Raw genomic sequence first — 25988 nt, forward strand, 5'->3', positions numbered from 1 at the left:
AAAAAATCCATTCGCTCTGAGAAAGCCAGAATTGGCAGCAGTCATCTGAAAATCAAAAGCCCAGGTCTGCTTTCTTTATATTTGCTGTATCTTAAAATTTGTGCAGGTGGCATTGCCACAACCCTCATCCTTTGCTTAGTCAGATTTGTGAAGTGCTGGAAGCTTCTCATCAAGTTTCTCATTAGTGCTCACATCACTCATTATGAAGCATTATATCTTGTTTCTAATAGAAAACAGAAATGATCATGGTCATGTGGACATTGTCTATCAATATTTGAGGCTCCTCAACTCTTCCTATGTACTCAAATTTGACTTCAAATTACTCTGGAGCTCTTATTATACTGGGTGCTAATGAAAATGTGCACATCCTTAACACGCTCTTTGCTGATGAAATATTTTGAACTCTAAATTCATCTGGCACTGACGGAGAGCATATGCCATCGCAGTTTGTACGGAGGGCTCAGCCAAGGGTTCTTCCTGGACTAGGAAATTAGTAGGAGCCACAGATGTACGCAGTCTGCGAGTCTCCATAATGGTGTGGAGGATATTTAATAGTGTCTGTTGTTGCAGGGAGAAGGATTTGAGACGGTGTAGACTTCAACATGTTTCAGATTGATTATCTCTCCTGGAAGAATTTAACATCCTCGATCTCCGAACACATTCTGAATGTGTAGAAGTTTTCATTAGGAAATCAGTATATTTCTACAAGAACAGGAGTTTGTAGATTCTTGGAGCAATGCAGAATGCCACTTTGGGTGTTTCCCTGACTTCATAAAACTCTGGGGTCCTGGGTGTTTGGCATGGTGTAAGCTCAAAGTATAGAAAGGACCAGTACACAACTCTACTCTGCTTCAAATCGACGAGTTAGGTAACTCTCACACTTGTTTATTTCAAATCAGAGTTAAACCTACATAGTATTTAGTTGGTGTTCTTAGCTTGGGACTCTGGTCAGCATACATAACCTTTGACAGCATGTCATTTGTATATTGCACATAGAAATACTCTGACGTATAAAGAGAATATTCTAAAGGTAAACCAATCTACTGCTCACTGAATTCTCACTGTGATTGTGCTGTAGAGGTTCATGGAGAAGGTGAGATTTGTTTAACCAAAATATTTTGGGTGTTTCTGAGATCCAGGAGAGTATTTAAAAGTCTCTGACCTGTTTAGCAGAAGTAGGAGTCATAAAAATGTGAGACTGGGATTTCCTAGGATGTCGGAGGGTATTAGTAAATTAGGCACTCACGGGTAGGTATTAGTGACCATGATAGGTATTTACTATGGGCCAGGTACATCCCTAAGTGTTTTACAAGTGTTAATTGACTCATTTACTTTAAAAATAACTACTTAAGGTTGCAATACTGTTATCCCCTTACCATCTGTTAGAATACTGATTTTGGGTGGGTCTTGGGTTTTCACTTCTGTTCTTCTTGACCCAAGAGGCCATTACATTTTCTAGGTTGGCAAATGTCCTCAGGGCAAAAATGTCTTTTATTCTTCGCCTGGGTTCCAGCCTTCACTTTGATTTTGGCTCGATGATTCCTTGCCATCTTGTTAGCTCATTAGTAGTTTAAAGAAGATTTACAAAAATGTTATCCATCATTTTTAGTTTTCTGTGGGAGAGTTGTCCAAATATACTAGCCTGCCCTATTTCCAAGAATGGAAATCAAACTTGCTTATTTTACAGTTCACAAAAAATGAGTTCAGAGAGGCCAGTGACTTGCTCAGACCTGAGAGCTGGTCTCTGTTGAATTCCAGGTCTTCACCTCAACTCCCAGTGCTGTGTTTTCTAACGTGTGTTGAGTCTGTTTGATAGTGTCAGTCTCACTGTCCACATGAGCAAAGTGGAGATTTGAGTGATCAAATTGTAAGTTTAATGAAGGTGAGTGGGAAATCATGGAACTTAGAATTATATCTGTACATCTTTCCTCTAAATGGAACACTTGGTCCTAATTTTGCCCAAACTAATGTGGTTCTGAAATGTCAGGCGTTTTAGAGGGGGCTCATGCAGAACTAATCAAATAAGATGAAAATTTGTGGGCTGTTAGGTCGCCACCTAGAACCACCGTCAATCCTGTGAAAACTGCAGAGTCTATCTTAGTTTAGGGTAAAATGAAAAATTAGAAAAATCTTGAATATTTGAGCCCATTTCTGTCTTTTTGGAACAGTAGTTTCTATTGTTCATGTGCCTTTTTCCTTTCCCTCCTCCTGCCTAGGATATTGTCTCTCTGTTCCTTTTCTCATCTTGGGTAGGGGCGGGCAACAGAATAAGCCAGAGGCAAGAACTAAATATTCAGCAGCTTTGTACCAGGCAGTTATTCATTTGTTACTAGATTGCCTTAATAGAGTTCATACATCTCTTCCTATATACTGTGTAGTCTCACCACTTTTCATACCAAAATACTTACTTTTCACTTTGTGCTGTTTTAATTCATTCCAGTAAGGAACGAGTGAGCCCACCACAGAAGATATTGAGGGGTACTTATATAAGTAAGGCATGTTTCTTTCCTATGGGGAACATATATCACAGTTTGGTATCATATAAATATGTAGTTTTATAGCTGTATGTATACCCACATGGTTAGATTAATAATAACTCCCGTATGTGTGCTGAACTATCATATTGAGCCAGCCATACAAACACCATCATTGTGCCTGTTGTTGATACTATGGACAGCCATGTGACATTCTGTCCTCTGTGCTGGGAGCTCCGCAGACATTTTCTGTTAGTTATGTTTCTTGTGAACAGTTTGTGTGTTTTTGTCTGATGGGTCATTGTCAATCTTGTTTCATTCTTTGCTTTGCCTACTTAATAGCTTCTAAAATTTGGACCCACCTCTAGCAAATATCCAGTCTTTCACAGTGTACATTTTGAGAAACTTGTCATACCCCTGGCTTTTTTATTCTCCTATTTTTATTTTCCAGTCTCTTGATTCCTTCAGATATTTATTTCATACATTTGGACACAAGAGTGGGTATAAACTCCCAAATAAATCTATTCACTGTGTCTGGGGAGAAGTGACAGGACAGAACCTTTCAGCTGGTTATAGAGAAATGTGAAATTCTTACCAGGGAGACTTGATGGTGGTGGGGAGAGCACGGCTTCAGCATCCCACAGCACCTGCATTTGTGTCCCAGCTCTGCCATTCACTGACCCCTTGGGCGAGTTTTCTATCCCATCTAAGCCTCCGTTTTCTCATAATATAAGATCAGGATACTATTACAGCATTTAAGAGGCACAGTGTCTGACATACATTTAAGCTCACTAAATGTGAGGTGCTATTGGTTTTGAGAGGTGAGGAACGGTTTAGGCAGAGGGAGTAGCAGGTGTGAATACATGGTATAAAAGGGTATGCACTTACAGGCCCACCAGCAGAGAGTAAGGAGTGGCCAAGTGTAGGCCATGTGCCGGCTTCACATAAAAAGAGAGTCCGGGCAGGAGCTGCTGGGATGCAGATGTGATGCGGGTGTGCACTGGATGCTGCTGAAACTGGCAACCCAGACAGGAATTTTAAGATAGGGAGTAAGACAGGCAGCTATTGATGGTTTGGGGCATGCGTTTGTCTTGTGTTTCCAACAGAGTAAGTAGTCTTGTGGTTCTCCAACTCTTATGTGTGTGAAAATTACCTGGGGACCTTGTTAAAAACACAGTTTTCTTGGCTCCATCCCCAGAGTTCCAGACTCAGTAGGACTGAGATGGGCCCTAAGAAGCCAATTTTAAAATGAGCATCACAGGTGATTGTGATGGAGGTGGATGGCGCTTTGAAATGCGCTTTGAGATGCGCTGGAATAGTTATTGAGGAAATGCTTGCTAACTGACTGGCCGGTCTGACGAAGTTCAGGGGGAGGGAAGATGGAGACAGATGACTTAAAAGTAACATGTTTACGTTCCTTATGAATTACCATTATCCGTGCTCTAGCTTTGTCTCCTCTTTCTATGGATAAATGAGCACCAGTTGTATAGATTTTTTTCAAAGATAAAATAGAATTCATATGATTGTTCTATTTATTAGGTTTGGGAGAGCTAGTTACTTGTCCTCATCCTTTAGGTCTAGCAGGAGGAGGCCAAGGGAAGGAAAAGCCTGTTCAACAGAGAGCTATAAAAGGGAGGAAGCAGAAAGGAAGGTACAGCAGTGTGAGGCCGGGAAATGGGCAAGGAAGGGAAAAGAGCAGTCAGATCTGATTGGTCGGGAATCTATTTGTGAAGGAACCCAGCCAGTATTTAACCTGTTTTGAAAAAGCTAGACTTCCAGCATTTTTAATTAGTGGATTGCTCGCTTTTGAAATTGCCCAGTTGGGAATACTCAAGTTTTGATGTGTTTTATCTGCCTGCTAATTAGCAAGCTGCTTGGTTGACCATCATTTTTCCTTTATTCTGTGGACAGAAGATGTATGTCCACATCTTTCAAGAAGAAACATTCCAGCTCAAGTCTGGGCTAAAATGCCTAAGACACTGTGTATTTAGTAAGAGTTCTTACTGGATTTATAAGTCAAATGCTAGCTTTTCTCCAACTCGATTCTTTCTTTTTGCTGTAGCTCAGGGCTTCTCAAACTCAGTGCAACGACAGGTGGGGCCAGAACATCTCTTATTGTGAAGAGCCGTTCTGTGCATTTATATAATAGAATGTTTAGCAGATTTCCCTGGCCTCTGCCTGCTAGATGCCAGGAGCACACCCCTCCCACGTTGCAACAACCAAAAATGTCTCCAGACATTGCCAAAGGTCCTCTAAGGGGCAAAATTGCCCCGAGTGGAGAACCACTGGCCTGGCGGGTGGGTCCCCTTTCCTCTAAGTCTCTGCCTACTTTTCATGTTTAAATTCCTCTTTTAAAATTGAAAAGATAAAATGAGTCCAAACAATTTGAAGTCTTATGATAGATATAAGGATTCAAATCTGTTCTTCCATTACTTTTTGGCCAAATTTAAGAGGAGAAATCTCTCAAATGAATCTAAGCTGGCTGTTATAGGTGAAAAGAAAGTCAAGATATGCCAGACTTTTGAAAAGCTTGCAGTGGTTGAGAGATTTTGTTATTTATACAAAATCCTTTTTTTTTTTTTTTTGGCTGAAAATATTTGGTTTTTGTTTAAGAATTAAGAGAACCATGTAGGCTACAAAACCTATTTGTGTGAGCAGCCCAGAGGGTTGTAAGTAACTTCTTCCTGTACTTTAGTTTATACAGGCCAGGCCAGCATGTTGGGCTGTTAAATAGCAGATTTGGGGAAAGTTTTACACCTTTTCTCTAGGCTTGATGCAGTCCGAAGAGCTTTTCTGACATGCCTTAGGGCTCACTGTGCACTAATTTTAGCTGTCCATAGGGAACATCTATTTGCAGTTTGCATTATCTTCTGAAGCACCAACTAAAAAAAAAAAATAATATTTGTCATTAAAAAGAAAAACAGAAAAGACAGAGAGAATTTAATTTAGTGGTAATAAGTTAGTTGTTGTTACTCTTCCATCTCTTAAGATATTCTGAAACACCATGTACTCTAATGTACCCAAAAATAAATCAATTAATTATACTGTGATTACTTCTGCCGGTAATAAAATAGCAGTAATAAAAGGAATGACAGTAGAGCATTAAGAGAATAAACAGTATCACTGAAATGTTAGGAAACACAATAAATGGGATTATGTCTCCTGAACCAAAGTTTCACACTTCCTCCTCCAGTTCTGTCAGAGGATGTTTGTGATGGCCGTCTGTTATCAACCGTGATCAAAATCATAGAACCGTGAAACTTTTTATACTCACGAAAGCCCTTTCATCAAAAATCTCAAAGCCATTCCTAAATATAGAGTGACTGATCTTTAAAACACTTTCATGTTTGAAGCAATTAATATGGTAACTTAGCTGTTAGACTCTTCATCCTGAGTATTTGCTATTTGAAGTGTTGACGGAACATTTCGTCATCTGCTCAGCATTAAAACTTCACTGGTACAGAGTGTAGAAGAATTCCAACTTTTTGGTAGTTTATGTAGGTCTTTTCACCATCGTTTATCAAAATAAAACATTGCTTTGTAATTTAATAACAACTTTCATTTCCACATCTCAAAGCCCAGATTAAGTATCTCACAGGGCAAGTGGTATGTCTCATTTGAAAAAAAAAAAAAATATATTGAAAGACAGAGACAGTATTGTCTTAACCTAAAAAACATTTTTTAAAAAATCCTAATATCCCTGTAATGTGCTGGTGGAAATAGACTACTGAATACTTTTTTTGTCTCATATTTTCTGTTGCATATCTGTTGCCTTGTGTGATAAACCTTGCTTAGAGAACAAAAAGTATCCGAGAGCAGCATTATGCAAGGATACTGCAAGTGTTAGTAGGGATATTTACTTTAACTTTTTGGGGGAATTGAAGTTGTGTTAGTGTATTTCTAAACTTGCTTTGTCCAAAAGCTTTTAATAAAACTTTTAAGTGCAGTTTCATGTCTATAAAAATCAAGGCTGTCAAGCACTGGTAAAGGATGGAAGTAATTTTTATGTTCATACCTCTGGTTCCTGAGGGTCCAGTTCATTTCTGCTGTGAATTTAAATGAGTTAATTTAAGTAGATGGGTCAAAAGCCACTATCATCATGGTAGCCCTGTGCCTGATTCTTAATTAAAGGCAACAGGAGATTAATTTGAAACATTAATTTAAAAGTGCATATACAAAAAGAAAAAAATTATTGCAAGAAAGCCTAAAGAACTTTTTTCTTGTCCCTAGATGTAGAAGACAGAAGTAGCTCAGGGTCCTGGGGGAATGGAGGACATCCAAGCCCGTCCAGGGTAAGTATATCTAATCTTTTTTCCCACAACCAGACATCCCACATATGTAAATTGACAAACAGGAGGTGAGTTTTTCTCTCTCTCTTTCTGTCTGTCTCTCTCTCTCTCTCTCTCACACACACACACACACACACACACGCACACACACAGATATGCATACTAAGTGTAATGAGGATCAGCTTGGAATTTTTTTTTTCATTCTCTTATTGGGTGCTTTTATTCAATTTGATACCTGTTCCACTTCTGCTAACCCAAAGAAAAATCTTGCATTAAATATTTGGCCTTACCTTTGCCAGTTATTGATCCAGCTATTATAGAAAGATATTTGTTTTAGATGGAACAACTTAAAAATTCTAATATTTCTGTAATATATTGATGTGAATAAACTATTGAATAATCCTAAAGACATATGAGGTTCTATCCTACCAATATACTCTACATAGTGAATGTGAATTCATTTCACTTTGTAAACATGTTATCATTCCACCAATAGGGTCTTTGATCACCAGTTAGATTCATTCATTGATTTGGTCTCAGATTTTTGCTACCTTTTTGTGGTTTTCCTCCATGAATTAGTTGTTCATTTGGGCATAATGGGAAGATCATGGAATGGGATAGATGGTGTGGTTAGATGTTGTGTGTTTTCGTACATACATGACCTTGAAAATGTCAGTTCACCTCATTGGTCCTCATTTTCCTAATTTGTAAAATGAAATAGAACCAGGGGATCTTCTATTTTTTTCCAATTTAAATAGGCATGATTTAATGTATAATGTCTTTAACTGAACCATTTCTAGGCCCTCTAAAATCCATGTCAGCTTTTATGATATACACATAATGGCCCAAGTTAAAAGTAGACTTAGTGTACATTGTAAAACAGACATCTTTTCCTCCCCCAACTGGTTATATAGATGAAGCATTCTCCAGGGAGGAGAAATGCTATAACATTTTATAGTAAGTGTTCACATAAATTTGGGATGGGAGGAGGTCTCTATTTTGGTATAAAAGGCAGGGAAGGTAATCAAATTGTCAAAATGAGGACATTTCAACAAGTCATAGTTACACATTTCCACCTGTCCTTGGCATAGCAATCCTCACCCTAAGTCGGGTACAGCAGGATCTCTAAGCTTACCAGTAACTTCGTTGAGCCCTTACACCAGCTGTCGAGTTTGACATTCTAATGCTTTATATGGATGGGTTGAGGAAATCTTTCCTCCTCCTCATATTACAGTGTGCACTTGCAGAAATAAATCCATTCCCCTTGACAGCACGTAGAGATGACAGAACCCCCCTCTATTGTTTAGTTCGTTCACATTTACTTAATTTCTTATGATTTCTCAGTTCAATATGCATAGTACTTTTAACTGTGCTTTGGAGAACAAGATCCATTTAGAATCATCCTGATTTACTTTAAAAACTCACTTAGTTTTCATTAGCTATCTTGCCATTTTTCTCAAATATGTTGGTGAATAGTTTTGAATGAATATATCATAATTTATATTTTCTAAATCCAAGGAGTTTGCCTGAGACAGATTATTTGCTGCAGACTTTTACCCAGACAGCCTTGCTAAGTCTCTCTTCTCTCGTCTTAAAGTAGTGATATTATCTCCTACCTTGCAGCACTGTGTTGAGAATTAAATTAGATAATGTGCATTAAGCTCTTAGTACACTATCTAGGATGCAGCCACTTAATCAATAATAATTAGTATTATGCAATGCCTGGTATAGAACGAGTGAGTGGAAAACCCATGCTAGGCATTTAAAATGTGACATCTTTCTATATATTGACATATTGGCAGAATTAGAATATAGTATCATTCAAGTTAATTTTTATAAATGAGGAAAGGTGATTGAAAGCGGAGTTGTTTTTCCTTAAGATTCCAAACATTCTCTAGTGAGGTGATGTGCCTTCTCATTGTTCATACAGCATCCGTCTTTTTTGTGTGGGCAGATTCTGCCTTTTGGCTTACATGCCAACTGACACCTCTGAGTAAATTTGACTTAGACTTTATGGGCAGTTCAACCAGCTGAGCAGAATGACTCTCCCCACCCCTCCCCCTTTTTGGTCACTTTATGCACTTTAGTAGACTGAAATTTGAACTGTATAATAGAGATGATTTTAACTCTTTTCTATATGTTATCAAATTCCTCCATTAAAATTAAGTGACTGGGCAGCTTAAAAACATCATTTAAAATTCCCGTTGAAACAAGGAGATAATTGTAAAACTGAAGTGTCTCTGCCAAAAATTGTCTGCTTTAAAACAGTTTTTGTGTTTGTCCACTGCAGAAATGCTAATTTATGCTTAAGTTTTGATGTTTGCTCATAGTTATATCCTCATATTCTTAAAATTCTTATGTGTTAATTACTTATGCAAAACTCCAGTTCTCTTACAACCACAATAGTAGCTGTAATAAATCGTTGAAACTTCAATATTGTAAAGCCCAATGTTGTTGTTTAAATGGCTCTGCCTTGGTCTTTCAAAAGCAATTCATTGTGTGCTATGGGTAATTTTTCCTTATAGCACAATTTTGCTTTGATATGGGCTTATCAAAATAATTTTTAATATTTGTTATATACTTTACATGTGTTTTGGTGTTTCACATGCATTATTTCATTTAATTATGTCAACAACTCCATGCAGTTGGTACCATTATTATTATTCCCAACATTTCAAAGCTTTTATGAGGAAAATTTGAACTTTGCAGAATCTGGAGCTCTCTCCTACCCATTATACTTCTGAAGGTACAGGTTCCTTCTAGGAGGTTCCAGGGAAGGCATAGTAGACTCCAGTTTCTTTGGGCAGGAGAAGTTTCAGTACTGAGCGTATGTTTATGTACTGATTTATGAATATAAAGTTATAACTTACACTGTTATTTCATTTACAGAACTATGGAGATGGGACTCCCTATGACCATATGACCAGCAGAGACCTTGGGTCACACGACAATCTCTCTCCACCTTTTGTCAATTCCAGAATACAAAGTAAGACCAATTTTAAATTAACATACACTTTTGAATGCTTTTGTTTTACCATGGAAGGGGAAACCATGCTCTGGACAGAGGTTCTGTTTTAGGAACTTGGATATTTAGCCAGTTCACTTGTAGTTATCATAAATTTAGAAAAATATTGGCAGTCTATGCTTGGTAATAGTACGTCAAGGACTAAGTTTTACAACCATGTGGAAGATTGATGAAATAATGTCAGTGATACTGAATCTACATGGAAATTGTGTCCTCTTTAGATACAAAGCATGCATCCCAATTTCTAAGTTGCAATGCTAGTTTTCTAAGTTAAGGTAAATGAAGTCAGGGCGTGAATAATTAATATAAAAATATCATTGGGTCTGTTGGTTGGCAATGATATCTAATCAGTGTTAGCTGTGCGTTTTTATTAAAGTGTTGTAGAAATAAGTAGTGTTAATGGTCTCAATGTGTTTAAATCAGAGTAGTGAATTCAAGTTGCAATGTAAAATCTGATTGTGTATTTACCAAGGCGTGAACTTTAGTGCTGATGGTCTAGGCAGACCCCATCCTGTTTCACTGAAAGCAAGCTAGAAGCTAGGTGTTAGTTTGAGGCTTTCTGCGAATTTCCAGCATGCCCTTCATACTGGCGTACTTAGCATGTTTTTCTGCTTTTGACTACCCTGTAGGGATGTTTGTTTAACAGCAGTAACCTGAGTGATGAAAAGATAATTCATAATGGCTTAAAAGGTCCCAATAGCTAGTTACTTCAGTTTTGGTGGAAAAAATGATCGTTGTTCTAGTAAATGAAAGTTAGTAACGATATTAGTAAATCTCTCAAGTTGGCCAAATTCTATTGTGACTCTGTCAATAAATGAAGTTAAATTTCTTGGCACAAGCTGTTGGACCATGCTCCAAGGAAAACACACAGCAATAGTTACATCATTCTGAAACCGTAACTGCAAATGCTTCTAAGGAATGTCCTTATTTTTAAGCTTTGGAAGCTATACTTAATGTGTGGACAATACTGGAATCTCAGTCATTTTTTTCAAAAATCACTGTCAAATTCATCCAAAGGAATTTCAGGTATTTAACAAAAAATAGTTAAAGCAGAGAAATACTAGCAGTTTATTTTTGGTGAGTAACATTCTATGTTTGTACTTTTGCGCATCATCTCTACTCTGAGAACCACAGAGGTGGGTTTGATCATAGGTTGTTCTTATTTTTGTGTTCCTCTTGATGTCAAAATGGTAAATTTCATATTTATGTTTTAACATTGTAACTAAAATGAATTCTAGCTCTTTATCAATTGTTGATAGGAAAGTTTATCAAGTTTCCTGTTTTCAGGATATATAGATACAGATGACTAGATGCATTTGCCCACTTAGATTTTAAAGAACAACTTTTGACTCTTCAATGTCAATGGTAATGGTTTTAATTCTAATACCTTTCTTCTCTGTTTATCTTTACCCACCTTTATAAAATATTATAAAAGGTTAATTTGAAAAGATTAGTCTTGTGAATTAAGATATACTAACTTATTTGGAAGATTCTAAAATTATTCTCTAATGACTAAAGTTAAGGAAAAGAGAGTAAAGAAATAACTACTCATATTTAGAAATTTATAAGATCTTGGAAGCGTTTTACTGTAAAGAGCAACTCGATAAATTAATATTACAGAATATACCAAGCAGTACAGACGTATTAAATCATTGTTCTTGTTCATGTTTCCTCATGGGCAACTGTTTTACAAATCAAATTCGTTTTTCAATCCAAATAGTATTTAAAATATAAGTGGGCTGACAGTGTAGAGCAGAGAGAGCTGATTTTTTTTTCACTTAGTTGTTGTTTAAGCTGCAAATCCATGTCAGTCTCGCTCTTTTATCCTGTCTGCCCTCCTTCCCATTAAACTCTTAAATATGGAGGCCAAGACAGTCTCCTGCATTGTGATAGGAAATGCTACTATGTCCACGAGGCTCCCACCCACTGCTCCCAATGAAAGGACTTCTCTGTTAGATAAGCTGTCTGGTCTGAAACATGGCTCTTTATTGTTTACAAACTGCTACATTTTCCACCTCAAGCAGATTTTTGCACAGAAAAGAATTGTGCTTGGGCTAAATGGTTTATCTGACATTAACGGTGCAGTGTCAGACTCGGGTCAGGGAAGTCGCCCTCGGAGGGAGAGGGCATTGCGCAGTATGTAAAAAGAAAAGGGAAAAAAAGGGAGAAAAAGACAATGAAACAAGTATGAAATACTTGACATTTTTAGTTTAGAGAAGAATTTAAAAATGTATTTTTAGAGAACTGACTCTGATGCTGCATTAAAAACTCTTCCCACTGCTATAATTTCTCACATCCTAAACGCCTTCTTGATTGGCTTGAGTATCTCAGGGCTAGATTCGGGAAACAAAGATTCTCATTGATTTTGCCCAAGCTGCTGTTTTTCTAAAATGAAACTACTTTTAAGATGAGGCATATTTGGTGTTACGTTGCACCTTTACAAAGAAGATCTAGGTCGTTTTCAAGAAATTAAGGATCACCAATTTACAAATGGTGATAAAGACAAAGTAAGATCTATTTTTTTAATAGTTTAGTGAACAGTTTGAACTCATAGAATATACGTTGTATTCTACACTGGCCTTTGTGTCCAGACCCATATTCTATGTTATAACTTTTGTGGACATTTTCCTTCTACCAAAAGAAAAAGCATTAGACTTTAGTGTAAGTTTTTGACAGCAATCCAATATCTATTCTCAGATTCTTTAACTGGTTTTCATTAAAATTACAAACCATTTCTTTATATTTCAAAGACTTAATTCTGCTGTGATGTCACATTAGGGTAAAAGCTATAGCATCAGAAATAAATCAGCCACTTTATTGGAGCAGATTCTCTATTGTCAAATCAATCAAGCCTGTGACTGAATTAGGCGTCTGCTACAGAAATAAGTGACACCAATTTTACGGGAACGAGTTATTAACTGCAGATGACCTGATTTTTTTTTTTTTTTTTTGTAAACTGTTCATTTAGTAAGATTTTAGTAAGAGGGAAGAAAAAAGCACTGTACCACTCTCTCCTTTTGGGAGTGAGTTATTAATTATATATTTTGTTATTTATGGTAGTAAACTATTTTAAGGAAATGATACAGTCATTGTTAACATATTTGCTCATAAACTTTTATGATAATGAAACCCGTTGTTGTAAGTCTGAACTTTTTGATTTTACATGAATGCTTTTGCGTAAATGTTAGCGTTTTTGTACTATAAAATTTCTATTTAGCACCAAAATACCAAAATTCAGCTTATTTGCATTTCTATCTCAAATTTATACAAAATAGAAATAATTTATAATAGTAAAGAGTGTCTCTGTTAATTTATCCTTTTAGAAATAAGCATTGTGTATTGGAAAAATAATACTCTATTTGACAGTTTGTGAATCTCTAAAGTAAAAATAAATGAACACACGTGTGCTTGTACATGCATGTGTTCATGTATGCACATGTGCACACACAATGTGCCTATTGTGCTAGAAGAATTAGGGACACTTCTTGGTTTAGGAGGTAATTCTGCTGGTTTCATTTCTGTCTGTATAGTTGTCATACACTGTTTTAATGGTTGATATTGTGTAAATCTTTTAAAGAAAAACATAGCTAAAATAAACAAAAAGCAAGCTCCTAAATTTTTTTACAATAGGTGTGAATGCCCTTTTGTTTTTGTTTTGATGTTGACAGGATTGAGAGATTTCGGTGCTGCTTGCCTGCATTGACCAATTCATGTACTCTTACCTGGCACTTACTAAGTGTTCATTCAATGCTTTCATTGGGTAGACACAAGCCGGTTTGCATTTTATCCTAGTTGAAATTCCAAGCACTGTTTTGTATCTGGAGAAAACCAATCACTTCTTCCTTGTGACTACATATCATTATTAATGATAATAATGTATACTCGACCTGCTGGAAACTTGTTCACTGCAGTTTTTAAACAGTTTGATTAAACCCTCATAGGCGGTCAGTTGAGTCACTTTCAGAATATGCTAATAGGACAAAGGGGCCATGAGTCTGACTCCTTTGTTTTTAAAAGGACTATTTATATGCTATAGAATAGTTCAAAAATCCTGGCAAGAAGTACATGGAAAGAATATGGATTTTTTTTTTTTTAACATTCCTGTTTTTTTTTTTTTTTCCTTTGTCAAACACTAAACTTCTGCAGGTAATTGTCCAAATATTTTTACAATCGTGGACCATTTTCTAGCTAAAACTCTTTGATCCAAGGAAAGATCTAAGCATGCATTTTCCTTTTATTGTTCCAGATCCTCAGTTGAAAACCAGACTGAGGATAAATGAGCAAATTGCCCGATAAGATTATATGTGTGGATTGGTGACCGAAGGGAGTGAAAAGTGATACTTCTGTACAGTTGGGTACAGCTTAGTTCACCATCAGCTGCTGTGTTTTCACATGGCCCATTGTGAATGGTTCAGTTTCCTTACTGTGGTATTTGGTTCTGTTCCTACTGGTGGTGCTCTACCAGGCCACTAAATAATTCACCACCGTAGAGTAACTGGTTTCTAATCTAGCTCAGTGGAACATTTTAGTGCAGGATTAGATTGAGGTTTCAGGCAGAACTGAAGAAAGCTGCTGGCTTATAGGATGACCTTTGAATCTCATCTGGGTTAGCAGTTGATATTTTGATTTGGTTACTGTGGTCATATTGTGACAGCTGCTAGCTCATTATAATTCGGTTCCACTGCTCCGTTTGCCTAGCAGGAATATTTAGGTTTGTATTACTTCAGAGTGTTTATGGCTACCCTGAGTTTAGCCCAGCATAAAGGTGAAGTGTTGTGAGTGTTTTCAAATCCCAGTGGCAGAAGCGAGTGCCACAGCCTTCTTGTAAAACGGCAAATGTGAGTAGTTACTAATGCAGGGAGTTTTTCTTTTCATTGTAAAACTGAAAATACCCAATGAATCAGCTCTTACTAGGAAAACTGTTTCAGAAACCTTAATGTACAAAGGAAAACCATGACTGTAAAGAAACGTAATGATTTCAAAGCATGGGTAAGGTTTTACTTGACCTCTTGGTCAAATGTTTTTTGTGTGTAGAAATGTAAATATTAGAAAATAACAAAATCTGTATAATAATGGCAATCATTTGATGTTTGAAAGTTCCATAAAGCAGATAATTTTAGCAACTTTGTGAGAATGGAATTGTGAATATAGATGCCAGTTCTAGAAATTTTAATTCACTTTTAAAGTGCACTGAAGTTAGGTAGTGATATGAGCAGGCTGCTTACAAGTTCACTGGTTCGGGACATCTCTTTGTGCACTGTTAGTGCCTTTAAACAGCGCTTTTCAGCTTGGGGTTATCTCGATATTGTCTGTTATCTGCTGGGCTGATAATGTGGTACAAGCAATTTCTAAGAGAACGAATCTTAAATTGTGGTCTTATTTGATTTTACTTTCTTCGTGAATTTTGATATTTTGATATGCTAAAATTAGAATATCTCTGGAGGTACTAACAAAGAGGACTATTAATAGTTTGAGTGTCATCCCAGGTGATTTTAGTAATCCTGATTGTTGAGCTAAGGTTGGGAGTTAGAAGAACTGAGTTTCCTACTCTCTGTTTTGCTACAACTGCCTGTGGGTCCTCCGGTCAGGTCGTTTTCACGTCTTTAGATCGAGTGAGGAACAGCCCTTTAGATGATCTTGGAGGTAATTTTCTCATCTAATGGTCCATTGATCTTTTAGATATGCCATTTTATCCTTATACTATATTTTATCTTTAGAGATGTTTTATTGTTCTTTCTAATCCATTCATCTCTATTTTATGAACACCTTCTAGTAACTTTACTAGTGATGTGTTTTTCAAATGTAATTCTTTAAAGCCTGATTCAAATAGATGTTTCTTTTATCCCTCAATTTATTCCAGATCTGTAGTTTAGAGATTGGATAGATCAGGGGTGAAATAATAACTCATTAAATTGAATGATCAGGAGAAAAGTGTTATGCATAGGCCAGTGTTTGGCATAGGGTTGTAAGACCACAATAAATGACTGTGAAATGAATCAGGGAATCAGACATATAGGGTTTAAACTCTCAACGAAAAGCCCATAAATTAAAGTTTGACCTGTGTCTTACTATAGCCAGTCATATAGAAATTCAGTTTTTACTCTGTAGTACTGTATCCTTGACTGCACAGAATATTTTCCTGTTAGGAAACAGGTCATGTTACAATGTGGTAGGTTTTAGTTCCCAATAAACTGCAGATTATTGTATTTATAAGAGTAAATAAGCAAAACCAATAGTATTTCCAAAGGCCATTTAAAAAGTTGTATGTTTGCAGTATTCAGATAAGATAACTGATTTGCTTTTGTCTAGTTAGTGAACATTTAGGTCCTTCTTTCATCAATTTTGCTTCCTTTCCATTCTGTCACCTACTCTGTGATGTATCACAATTAATGCTGCGATCCTCAAACACTTTCATAGTCAAACCGGGTTTACTAAACCAGGACTTCTAAAATGTAGAAGAACTGATAATCAGAAAAATGTTAATTGGAAACTCTGGCTAACTGACATGTACAGGTCTTCTAACTACCAGGGGAAGAGTTTTTTACATCGACAGTTATTGACCCTAAGAGAAAATAAATCATTTAAGATTTCCACAAAAGTAAAAAGCTGTTTGTATCAGGAGGGAATGCTTTTGCTCGGAAGTAATGGAAAATGTGACTAATGGTGGCTTAAAAATAATTTTTCTCATTCTAGAAGTCTCGTGGTAGGCTCCTGCTGGAATTGGTTTTGCAGCTCAGCAGTGTCAGGACTGGTGACTCTGGGATTCTTTTGCCCTTCCCCTCATTGTCTCAAGATGACTGTCACAGCTTCAGGTGTCAAGTTTGGGTTTGCTAGAGAAAGAAGGGGAAGGGTGAGTTTAGCAATATCTCCCCCACTCTTTGTACCACCTCCTCATGTCCCAGGCCATGGCCAGCTGCAGAGGGTGGAGGTGGGGGTGGGAATGCACAATAGCTTCTGCAGCCTGTTCCATGGAAACAGTTAAGAAAGAAGGCATTTGGGAATTCATGTTGGGCTTACCCACCTACAGTGTGCAATTCACAGTTTAGTTTTTTTAGAAAAAATAAATAATTTTCTATTTAACAGTTTTGAAAATTAACAAGGCTCAGCCTTCCACGTAATAAACAAAATATAAAAATGTGTCTCAACTCTAAATTCTGGTTAGCAAATTAGAAAGACAGAGAGACATGGAGTAGAAAGAAAGGCATCAAAAAGAGGAAGGTGGAGAAGGTCCAGGCTCGAGGGTCTTGCACGGGATAAAGGAGTCAGAGATATGTTTCACCCTCAAGGCCTGTGCCTTCGTTGTCCTAATCCTTTGAGCAAGGCGGCAGCCAGCCAGAGTCAACCCTCTTAACGTCTGCTTTCCCCAGAACCTTCTCTTTTAGGTCTCTGGCTTGATTTCCTGCCAACCTGTCCAAGGCACCCTGGTCATGAGACAGGCCCGTAGCTCCAGCCACTGGCCTTGTCTCCACTCCCTTTGGCGATTGTTGGAAGAGCCACAGGTCATTTCCTGCTCTTGCAGTCTCCTGTTGCACCCATTCGCAGTAAGCCTGGCTTCCTGGAGCAGCAAGGTCCTGGGACTTGCCACTACAAGTGACAGGCAGAGATCTTCTTTCCCCTGGACCACTGCCCAAACAGTCCCTGGGAACTTACCTCCAGTTGCCTGCCATGTCACCATGAAGCGCTCAGACAAGAATACCCATTGCATGTGGCGGGGGGGGGGGGTGTTCTCTTTTCTTTTAATATGTACACAATTGTATTGTTGATTTAAGTTGGAGGATTAGGTGAGGCCAAAAGACATTTAATTTTCGACAACCTGCCAAGACTGCAGGAAATTGTGAGAGCAGGATCCAACTTTTGGCCAGAAGTTTCCCAACCTTGTTGAACATATCATGGCATGAATCAGGCAGATGAGAAGAGAGGCAGGGGGAAGGACCATCTATCATTAAAGAGAAACAGGATGTGAAATAAACAGTGCTGTTTTTATTTCATAGTAAAGTTTTTCTTTAAGTTTTCCATTGAGAAGATGATTTCTTTGAATTTTTGTGTGCGCTTAACTAACCAGTACCCTACTTGACTGGATCCGGGGCAGGGATTATTAAACACTTGGCATTTCTCAAAACTCTCATTGCCCCTCGACTCCTGGAGAATAACAATACAGTTAAGGGGTCTGTGACCCTGACACCCATGAATGTTATGTGTCTACCTTAAGTGCTATATTCACCCTTAGTAAAAATAAGATTTTTTTTTTTTGTTCACATTATACCATTTGTTAGGACCAAAGTAGCAGAGGAGCTCAGTTTTTTAAGCACTGCAAGTCTTAAGAGACCTCTGGGGCTCTTGGGGTCACTTCAGTCTTAGTCTTGGCTTTTCCACTTCATGGTGATGAGACACTGGGAAAATTTCCTATGAGCCCCAACTTTGTTGTTTCTCAAGCAAGGACAGTAATACCAGCCTGGCCTGGGTCACTGTGAGTGGTGCAGGGATGTGGTACTCTTTGTAACAACTGCGCTCTGCTCTGTGACTGTTATCTTACAGCTCTGCAAGGCTGTGCACTGGTAGTCTGTCATTTTTTTTTTGTCTGGGTAATAGATTGAAAAATCTATAGACTTTGGGTTTTGGGTGAAAGCAGTTTTAAAATACCTTTACCTTTTAATGAGATTGGAACAGAAGGCACGAGCAGGTGGAACTGGTATAGAATGTTCAGTTCTGTAAACATCAGGACCAAAATGGAAAGGTTTCTTTTTTAGCCAGTCCACAAAAACAGTAATCCTATAGAATAAGTACCTCTTTGGGGACAGAATTCAGATGTGCCCCTTTGTGAAATATTTGCGTTTAGTTAAGTGTTCTTGAGTTTCATTATTATATGTGGCTAAGAATGCCTGGCTGTGCTGTTTGAGTGGTGAGTCAAGGGCAGCAGACCTCAACCTTTTTGGCACGAGGGACCGTTTTCATGGAAGACAATTTTTCCACGGGCCGGGGGTGGGGGGCTGTGATGGTTTCGGGATGATTCAAGCACATTACATTTATTGTGCACTTTATTTCTATTATTATATTGTAATATATAATGAAATAATTATACAACTCACCACAGGTTGAGTGAGTTGTCAGTCACCACAGGTTGACTGACAAATTGCCATTTCTTCGAAGCTTGTTTGCTAGGCCATCTGAATAATGGAGCTACTACTACTAGGTAGATGCTTTGCATTAAGGAGATACTTTTCCAAAGACCTCCCATGTTCTTGGGAAAGTCTTGGAGGCAGTCCTATTTTACTTCATTTCTTTCTTCTCTAGAGGAGCATGCCGTTGAATGTTGCCTCTGTATGGGTTTATTTTCTTTCCCTTCACTCTAAAGAGTTTCTCAATCCAGAGCAACCATGCATTACTTTTCAGTCGACAGAGATACGTATTCAGTGGATCTCATTGTATTTCCTTGTGCAGAATATCAGGCCTAGGCACCCACAGTTGCAAAATATACGGACCCTAGGTTGAGATTAAATTAAATTTATTTCTAAGTGCTTAATAGATACAGCTCAATTTCCATCTTCTGAATGATTGCTTATTAATCACTCCTAAATTCCTGGACATATGTTTATTAATAGGAAAAATGGTAAGGAAGCTTTATTTGAGATTAGTATAAAATATAGCTGGTTATATTGTATATGTTGAAAATAAAACATTCAAAGCTTTCATAGAAGTTGAAAAGAACACAAAAAGCTTAATATGGGGGAACTGGTGGCTAGTAGACCCAGCAAGGGCTTTGTCATGAGCTGGGGGTCACTTTGACCACCAGCTCACCACCGTCCAGTTCTTTGACCTTGGGCAGGTTTCTTTAGTGCTGCGATAGAACTTCTCCTCTGAGTAGTTGCTCTGTGTTTAAATGAAATAACATGGAAACCACCTGGCTCTTAAATTCAGTTAATGCAAATTATTATTACACCAACTATTTTATCTAGGCTGTTTTTCTGTTTATTGGGTCTGATCAGCTTGGCAAAAGTGATATGCAAACTTGAGCATCATGTAGTGAATTTTGGCAGAATATGGAAGTGATTAATTAAATGCCACCCCCTCATGGGCCATATTAAAGCTGAATGAAAATAGAAAGTGTGTAATATCTGATAACATTTGGTGGAGAAGGGGGAGACAGAAGAAGTGACGGACGAGAGAGAAAGAGACACATAAAAAGCTAATTTTAGAGCAATCTGATCACAAAGTACAATTTTCCTAGCCGTGTATTATCAGCATTGGCCTAGCTGTCTGAGTCTCTGAAATTACTAGGTTACTAATTGTTCATGCCTTTTCCTCACCTTGGCTATTCAGACCAAGCTGTACTCTTAACAGTTCAGTAGCCAAATCTGAATGCTTTGGATGCAAGCATAAACTCTTTATGTGTAACTGATTGCACCAAATTGGGCAATACCAAATCATGGAGGGAAATTTATTAGTGACCCTGTCTCCTTCAGAACTTTCAGAGTAATTGGAAATGAGCCTAATATCCATGTTTTTGGAGGCTTTAGCAAATTAGTCTCCTGACAGGAATAAATTCATACTTTACATTGTGTATGTGTGCTTTTTCATTGCCCAAGTTTCCCTTTTTCTGATTTATTGATGGTCTCACAAATATTGTTTGGAAATTGAGACGCAGTGAGCACGAACCTTTTAAATATCTTGGCAGACCACCTCAGTAGCTGTGGGTGATCTCTGTTAGCTAGTTATGGGAAAAAGCTAACCAGTAGTTTACTAAATGATCATTTTGGATCTTGAACAAGCCATTTTTTGTTTTAATCTCAGTTTCCTTATTTCTGTTCCTGACGTAACTGATGGAGATGTGGTCCAGGGAAACAGGGAGAGCTCTTTGGAATTTTTTTGTTCCCTCAGAAATAAAACAATTCTAACTATACATACTTTTGTGTGATTATATTTTCTGTTCATTGCAAAGTCCTAGGTATGGTTGAACACCCATTAAATATAAAACAAAAGAAAGCAGCCTTGCTCACAGTCTTTTCAAGGTATTTTAATAGTTAATGAGATTTTGCCCCTTACCCTCATGAGTTTCATTTGGTTCTGAAATAAAAATTTACGGCTGTTCTCTCAGCTGAGCTGATACTAGTTTAAGAGTGGAATTGAGTTCACACCTGCTCTGGCATAAAAAGAAGCCTCTATGTGACTTCTTTAAAATATTCGCAGAGCAGAATAAGAGAGAGTACTCACTCTCTCTACAATTGTAATAACTACACAGTAATGTGCTTTGCAAACACTTTAAAGAAGCTGTTTGATAAATTGGCTCTAATCTGCTGCTATTGTCCACAGATAGATGATGCCTTTCCTGAGTTAACCCATGTTCCTTAAGGTGGAGTGTGGTTATGGAAATGCAGTTGGTTTGAGTAGGCGACGGGTCTGCATTAACACCAGCAAATGTACATATGGGAAAATCTTGCATTTGCTAGGCCATTTAGCTGTTCAAGACATGGTCCGTTAGGCAACGTACAATGGCTTTTCTGAGTGCTCTAGTTAAGGGGCAGATGTGTAAAGTAGTGTACACTTAGGCGGATAATTAATAATTAGTGTAGGCTTGTAAAGATGTAATAGAATATATAAATTTCAGCACCTGTTAAAGTTTTATCAGAGCAGATCACCTTTCCTTACTATGAGGGAGAATTCCCCCTACAAAACAATAAAGTCTTCCCAGGACATATGAAAAATCTTCAAGAGTAAAGGAGTACTGGTTTTTATGTCAAATACTATCTCCCATGGTCGTTGTGATTAGATAACCTATTTTAGCTGTCAAATTTAAAGAGCATTCCTAGACAATACTATTTTCTGTGAGTTTGACCATACGTGGCAAAACACTGCATAGGAAAAAAAAAATATCTTCGTGCATTTTAATATTTGGAGACAGTTAACTTGTCAAAGAAGCTACCCTGCCCCCACGTTATCCCCCCAAGAAAACAATGGTCTTGTTCATTTTATAACTTCATCACAAGTAAATATTCAGAGTGAAGGCCTTTTCTAGTGGCTAACTTGAAACGGGTAGAGAAGATGAAAGAGATCCCAAGTTCAGTTTCTGGCTTGGCTGTTTTGTGAGTGGTTTTTACACCTCATATCTTAGCTGTCTTGATTTGCAGACACAGAGGAAGTGCTCCCTTACAGCAGTGAGGGAAAGGGCAAAGGATGTATTTGTGAAAGCAAAGCAGAGTATCGTACTGCTTTAAAAGTTTTATTGGCTGCTTGATAAATAAAATTAGCATGTTATCGGTATGTCTATAATCATATGGTCCTCAGTATATGTATTTTTAAGCCATCCATATAAATTTCATTTATGCTAGAAGACGACCAAAATGATAAACTTCAACATTCAAATGAGTCTTTGATTTATACATTCATTTATCTAACAAATACTTGAGGAAAGCTTGTGATGCGCAGAGGCCCTATGTTAGGTACTAGCTAGTGGCATGCCACTTTCCTTGCCTTCAGCTTGGCGCATGTTCTAAGAAAGAAATCAGGTAGATACCAGATAATTACAATTCAGGGTGTCAGGGAGATAAGCACGTGTGCCCAGGGTGCTGGTGCTGTTGGATTACATATCAGGGGCACCCAACCATCAGCTTCCTCATACTAATAGCTAAAATTTTTGAGTACTGACCGTGCACCAGGTATTTGCTAAGTACTTTGCACATATCATCTTGTTTACACCTTACTATAAACTTCTTTGTTTGGCATTGTCATTACCATTTTATAAAGAAGGCGATCGAGGATCAGAGAAGTTAGGTTACCTGCTGAGTATTGTGTAGTCAGTGAGTGGCAGAACCCTGATTCCAAGTTAGATCTGCTGAACTCCAAAGCCTTTGCCCTTACCCACTCCTGCACCGCATGAATTGTAGAGAATATGGAAAGAATTCCCAGAGGTGCAATAGCAGTTAAACATGTATTCAGCTGCAACTAATAGAATACTTGATAATAGTAGGTTAGTCAAATAAAGGTTTTCTCCCCCCTCACTTAAGGAGGATAGGAGGTTGCCTGTGTGGATTTAGCGAATCAGTGTTGCTATATTTCCTTTCTGCCCTCCTTAAGTGTGCAGATTTTCATTCTTCAGCTTTTTCTCTCATCTTGCATTTCTTGCAAGCTGACTGTTGAGTCTCAGACACCACATCAGAGTTCCCGACAGGCAGCAGGGGAAGCAGAGATTAGGGTAGCATCCATCCGTGCATAAATCTCATTCCATCAGGGGAGAAAAGAAAGTTCCCAGAAATTGGTGGCCTTGAGCAGGATTCCACTAACAACTTGTTGGCCAAACCCATAGAAGACATCTATCCGTACCTGCGAGGGAAGCTGGGGAGGTGAATTCTTACAGAATCAGTCACACCTCCGACTCAAGAGGCAGGCAAAGGAGAAGGGAGTTGGGAATGGTCATTGGATGAATCCATATGACTTTTGTTATAGAATAAGAGATGATGCCTGAGCTGAGTCTTAAAGGTGAGTTAGAACTATCCAGGTAGAAAGAAAATTGCCAGTTGGTAGAGATGCTTGTGCAGAGCTGTGGGAGCTAGCAGGTAGAACAGGAAGCCTGGAACTGAAGTAGGGATGACAGGTGCAGCTGGAATAGAATCCTGGCCCCAGAAAAATGAAAGATCTCTCTTGGATGGTAGTGCAAGAAGTTGCATTTTCAATGAGGCATGTGGTGAACTGCTCAAGGGTTGGTTTTTAAATAGTGGGATAACAGTGATCTGATTTATGGTTTAGAACAATCACTTAAGCAACTGTGAATAGGACGCCACTTGAGAGGTAAGGTGATTACTCAGGAGGTGATTAAAGCAATTCCAAGAGGAAATGATGAGGGATTGAACTTCATTAGGAGCAGTGGGGATGAGGAAGAGGACATGGATTTGAGTGATACTAAATTGATGAAAATGGTTGGAATTGGTGACTGATGGATGAGGGGAGGGGTCATCCTTGGCTTCTTGGTGTCTGGCTCGGGCCACCTGGTGGATGGCAGAGCCATTCATTAAGATGTGGAATATGAGAAGAGAAGTAGGCTATGGAGGATTAAGGTGGTAAATTCAGTTTTGGACATAGTGAATTTCCAAGATCTCTGTGGATGGAAGGATTTGTGAATCTGGATTGGGATTGCAGGTTTGGCATGCAATATTCTATATTTGGGAGTTGAAATCATGGGAATGGATAAGTTACCCAGAGAGAAAAGTGATGAGCCTATTTTCTGATTAATTATTTTGCTCCCTACAGATCTTAAATAGGAAAAAAAAAAAAAAAACCTCTATCTCATCCTTTTTCCCCCCTGCAAACATATCTTTAAGAAAACTGGTTAATTCTTGTTTGATCACATAGTCCTTTTCAATGTTGTATTTAATCACTCATCCTTAACATAATATTTTTAATCCCTCCCTCTCCTTCTTTCCTTTCATTCCTTTATCCTCTCTCTCTCTCTCTCTCTCTAACTTGGATAGGTTGGAATGAAACTCTTGTTTCAGAGAATACGTTTATACACCATTTTGGGAAGGCATCATACATTCATAAAAATGGAATGAAATTTAGAGCTCTTCTTGTGTCCTTTGCGATTTATGTCAGCTTCCCTCCTAGTGTAGAAATGCTTCTAGGTGAGCCTCTAACAAAGGTGTTGGTGCATAGATGACACTGTGATTAATGTATGAATGAACCAGTGAATGAATGAATCCGCGACAGGCTCTCATTTGTCTGCTTGGTCATTCCATGCATTGGTGAAGTACTACTGACAAGATAATTCATTGCATTTTGACAGCTCTAACTTTCAGAAAGTTCTCAATTCCGTAGCTGTCAGCCTGAGATACTTTTTTTTTTTTTGGCTGAAACTACCTAGTATTATGTATTGTCTCCCTTTCCACACATTTTCAAAGATGATAATCCTCACTTCCTTCAAAAATAGCATTGGAAAACGCTCAAAATATCATAAAACATGGTTTAACCATACTTTGCATTCTTGATACTGCCCCCTCTGCATGTGTTCTAGTTGGTCTTTTTTCTGTCCGAGTGGTGAATATAAGACTTACCTCAATATTCCAGATCTGGTTTGGCCAATAGTGGATCTGCTCTCATTTTTAGTATTAATTCAATCTAAGATTACATTTATACATCTGTGTTTTAGCGTTGACTGAAAATTGAGCTTGTGGTTCACTAAAATCATTAAGTGTTTTTTAACGTTAACTGCTTTACAACCACGGCTTCCACATCTTTGTGTAGAATGGGACTTCGTATTTATCCCTCCCTGCCTGATTTCCTCTTGTTGGTTTTGGTCTGCAAATGTGCCGTGATTCTATCCTTTCACTCTGTTGATACCGGAAATGGGATGGCATGGTGCTTAGCATTATGCACGCTTGAGTTTAAATCCTGGGTGACATTGTCTAAGTTACTTTCTCTGAGTCATAGTTTCTTCATCTATGAAGAAGATAATCATCTTATAGTATAATAGTTATAAAATTGACCTGTTAGGATTGTTGGATGAAATAATTGAGATAGTGCATGTATAATGCATAGTGGAATACCAAGAACATCATAAATGCTCAATAATTGTTCACTGTTACTATTGCAGGGGGTGTGAGGACTTAAAGGGGGCTATTTCTATTATTGTGGATTCTTTTCTGTATGGTCAGTATTCTCTGCAGAGAAAAAGCTTATGACAGTTATGACCAATGGAAGAAACAAATATGGTTCCTGATTTTGAGTTGTATGATTAACCAAATTTACAAGGCAGGATAGGATGTGGTGATAAATAGAGTTGCCACTGACTAATAATAATTAACTGGCTACCTTGTTGAGTCTCTTGAGAAAAAACTAAAACAAGCAGTAACAACAGCAAAAAGCTTAAAATTACCTGAACAAAAGTCCTAGGTCTCCTTTCGCCTATACCTAGCTTTAAGGCAGAAAATTACAAGGTGAGCCAGATGTCCAGTTATAGGTGCTGAAGGTTATATGAACATTTGGGTCAACACTAATGATATATTAAGAGGTAACTTTCCTTTACAAGGGTTTGCCTTTAAATATTAGATTATGAAAATTAGCCACATGACAAATTTTCAGGAACATACTTCTTGTGACAAACAAGTTCCCTGGAGAGCGATGTGTGAGCTCCCAGGGGAGTTTTAAGAACAGGGTTCTACTGCAGGGCATTGACCCATCAGCCTTCAGAAAGAAGGCTTGGATTAGTATTCAACA

General features: G+C 37.9%; 1 protein-coding gene across 1 annotated transcript in view; it reads left to right on the plus strand.

The window, feature by feature from the left end:
* TCF4 (transcription factor 4) overlaps positions 1 to 25988 on the plus strand; it is a 338084-nt gene that overhangs the window by 108304 nt on the left and 203792 nt on the right. Inside the window, exons 3-4 of the mRNA XM_069467971.1 lie at positions 6705 to 6766; positions 9653 to 9749. Of these exons, the coding sequence (XP_069324072.1) occupies positions 6705 to 6766; positions 9653 to 9749 (159 nt within the window). The remainder of the gene's footprint in view (positions 1 to 6704; positions 6767 to 9652; positions 9750 to 25988) is intronic.

Source organism: Eulemur rufifrons, chromosome 5, assembly GCF_041146395.1.
Source record: "Eulemur rufifrons isolate Redbay chromosome 5, OSU_ERuf_1, whole genome shotgun sequence".
Lineage (NCBI taxonomy): Eukaryota > Metazoa > Chordata > Mammalia > Primates > Lemuridae > Eulemur > Eulemur rufifrons.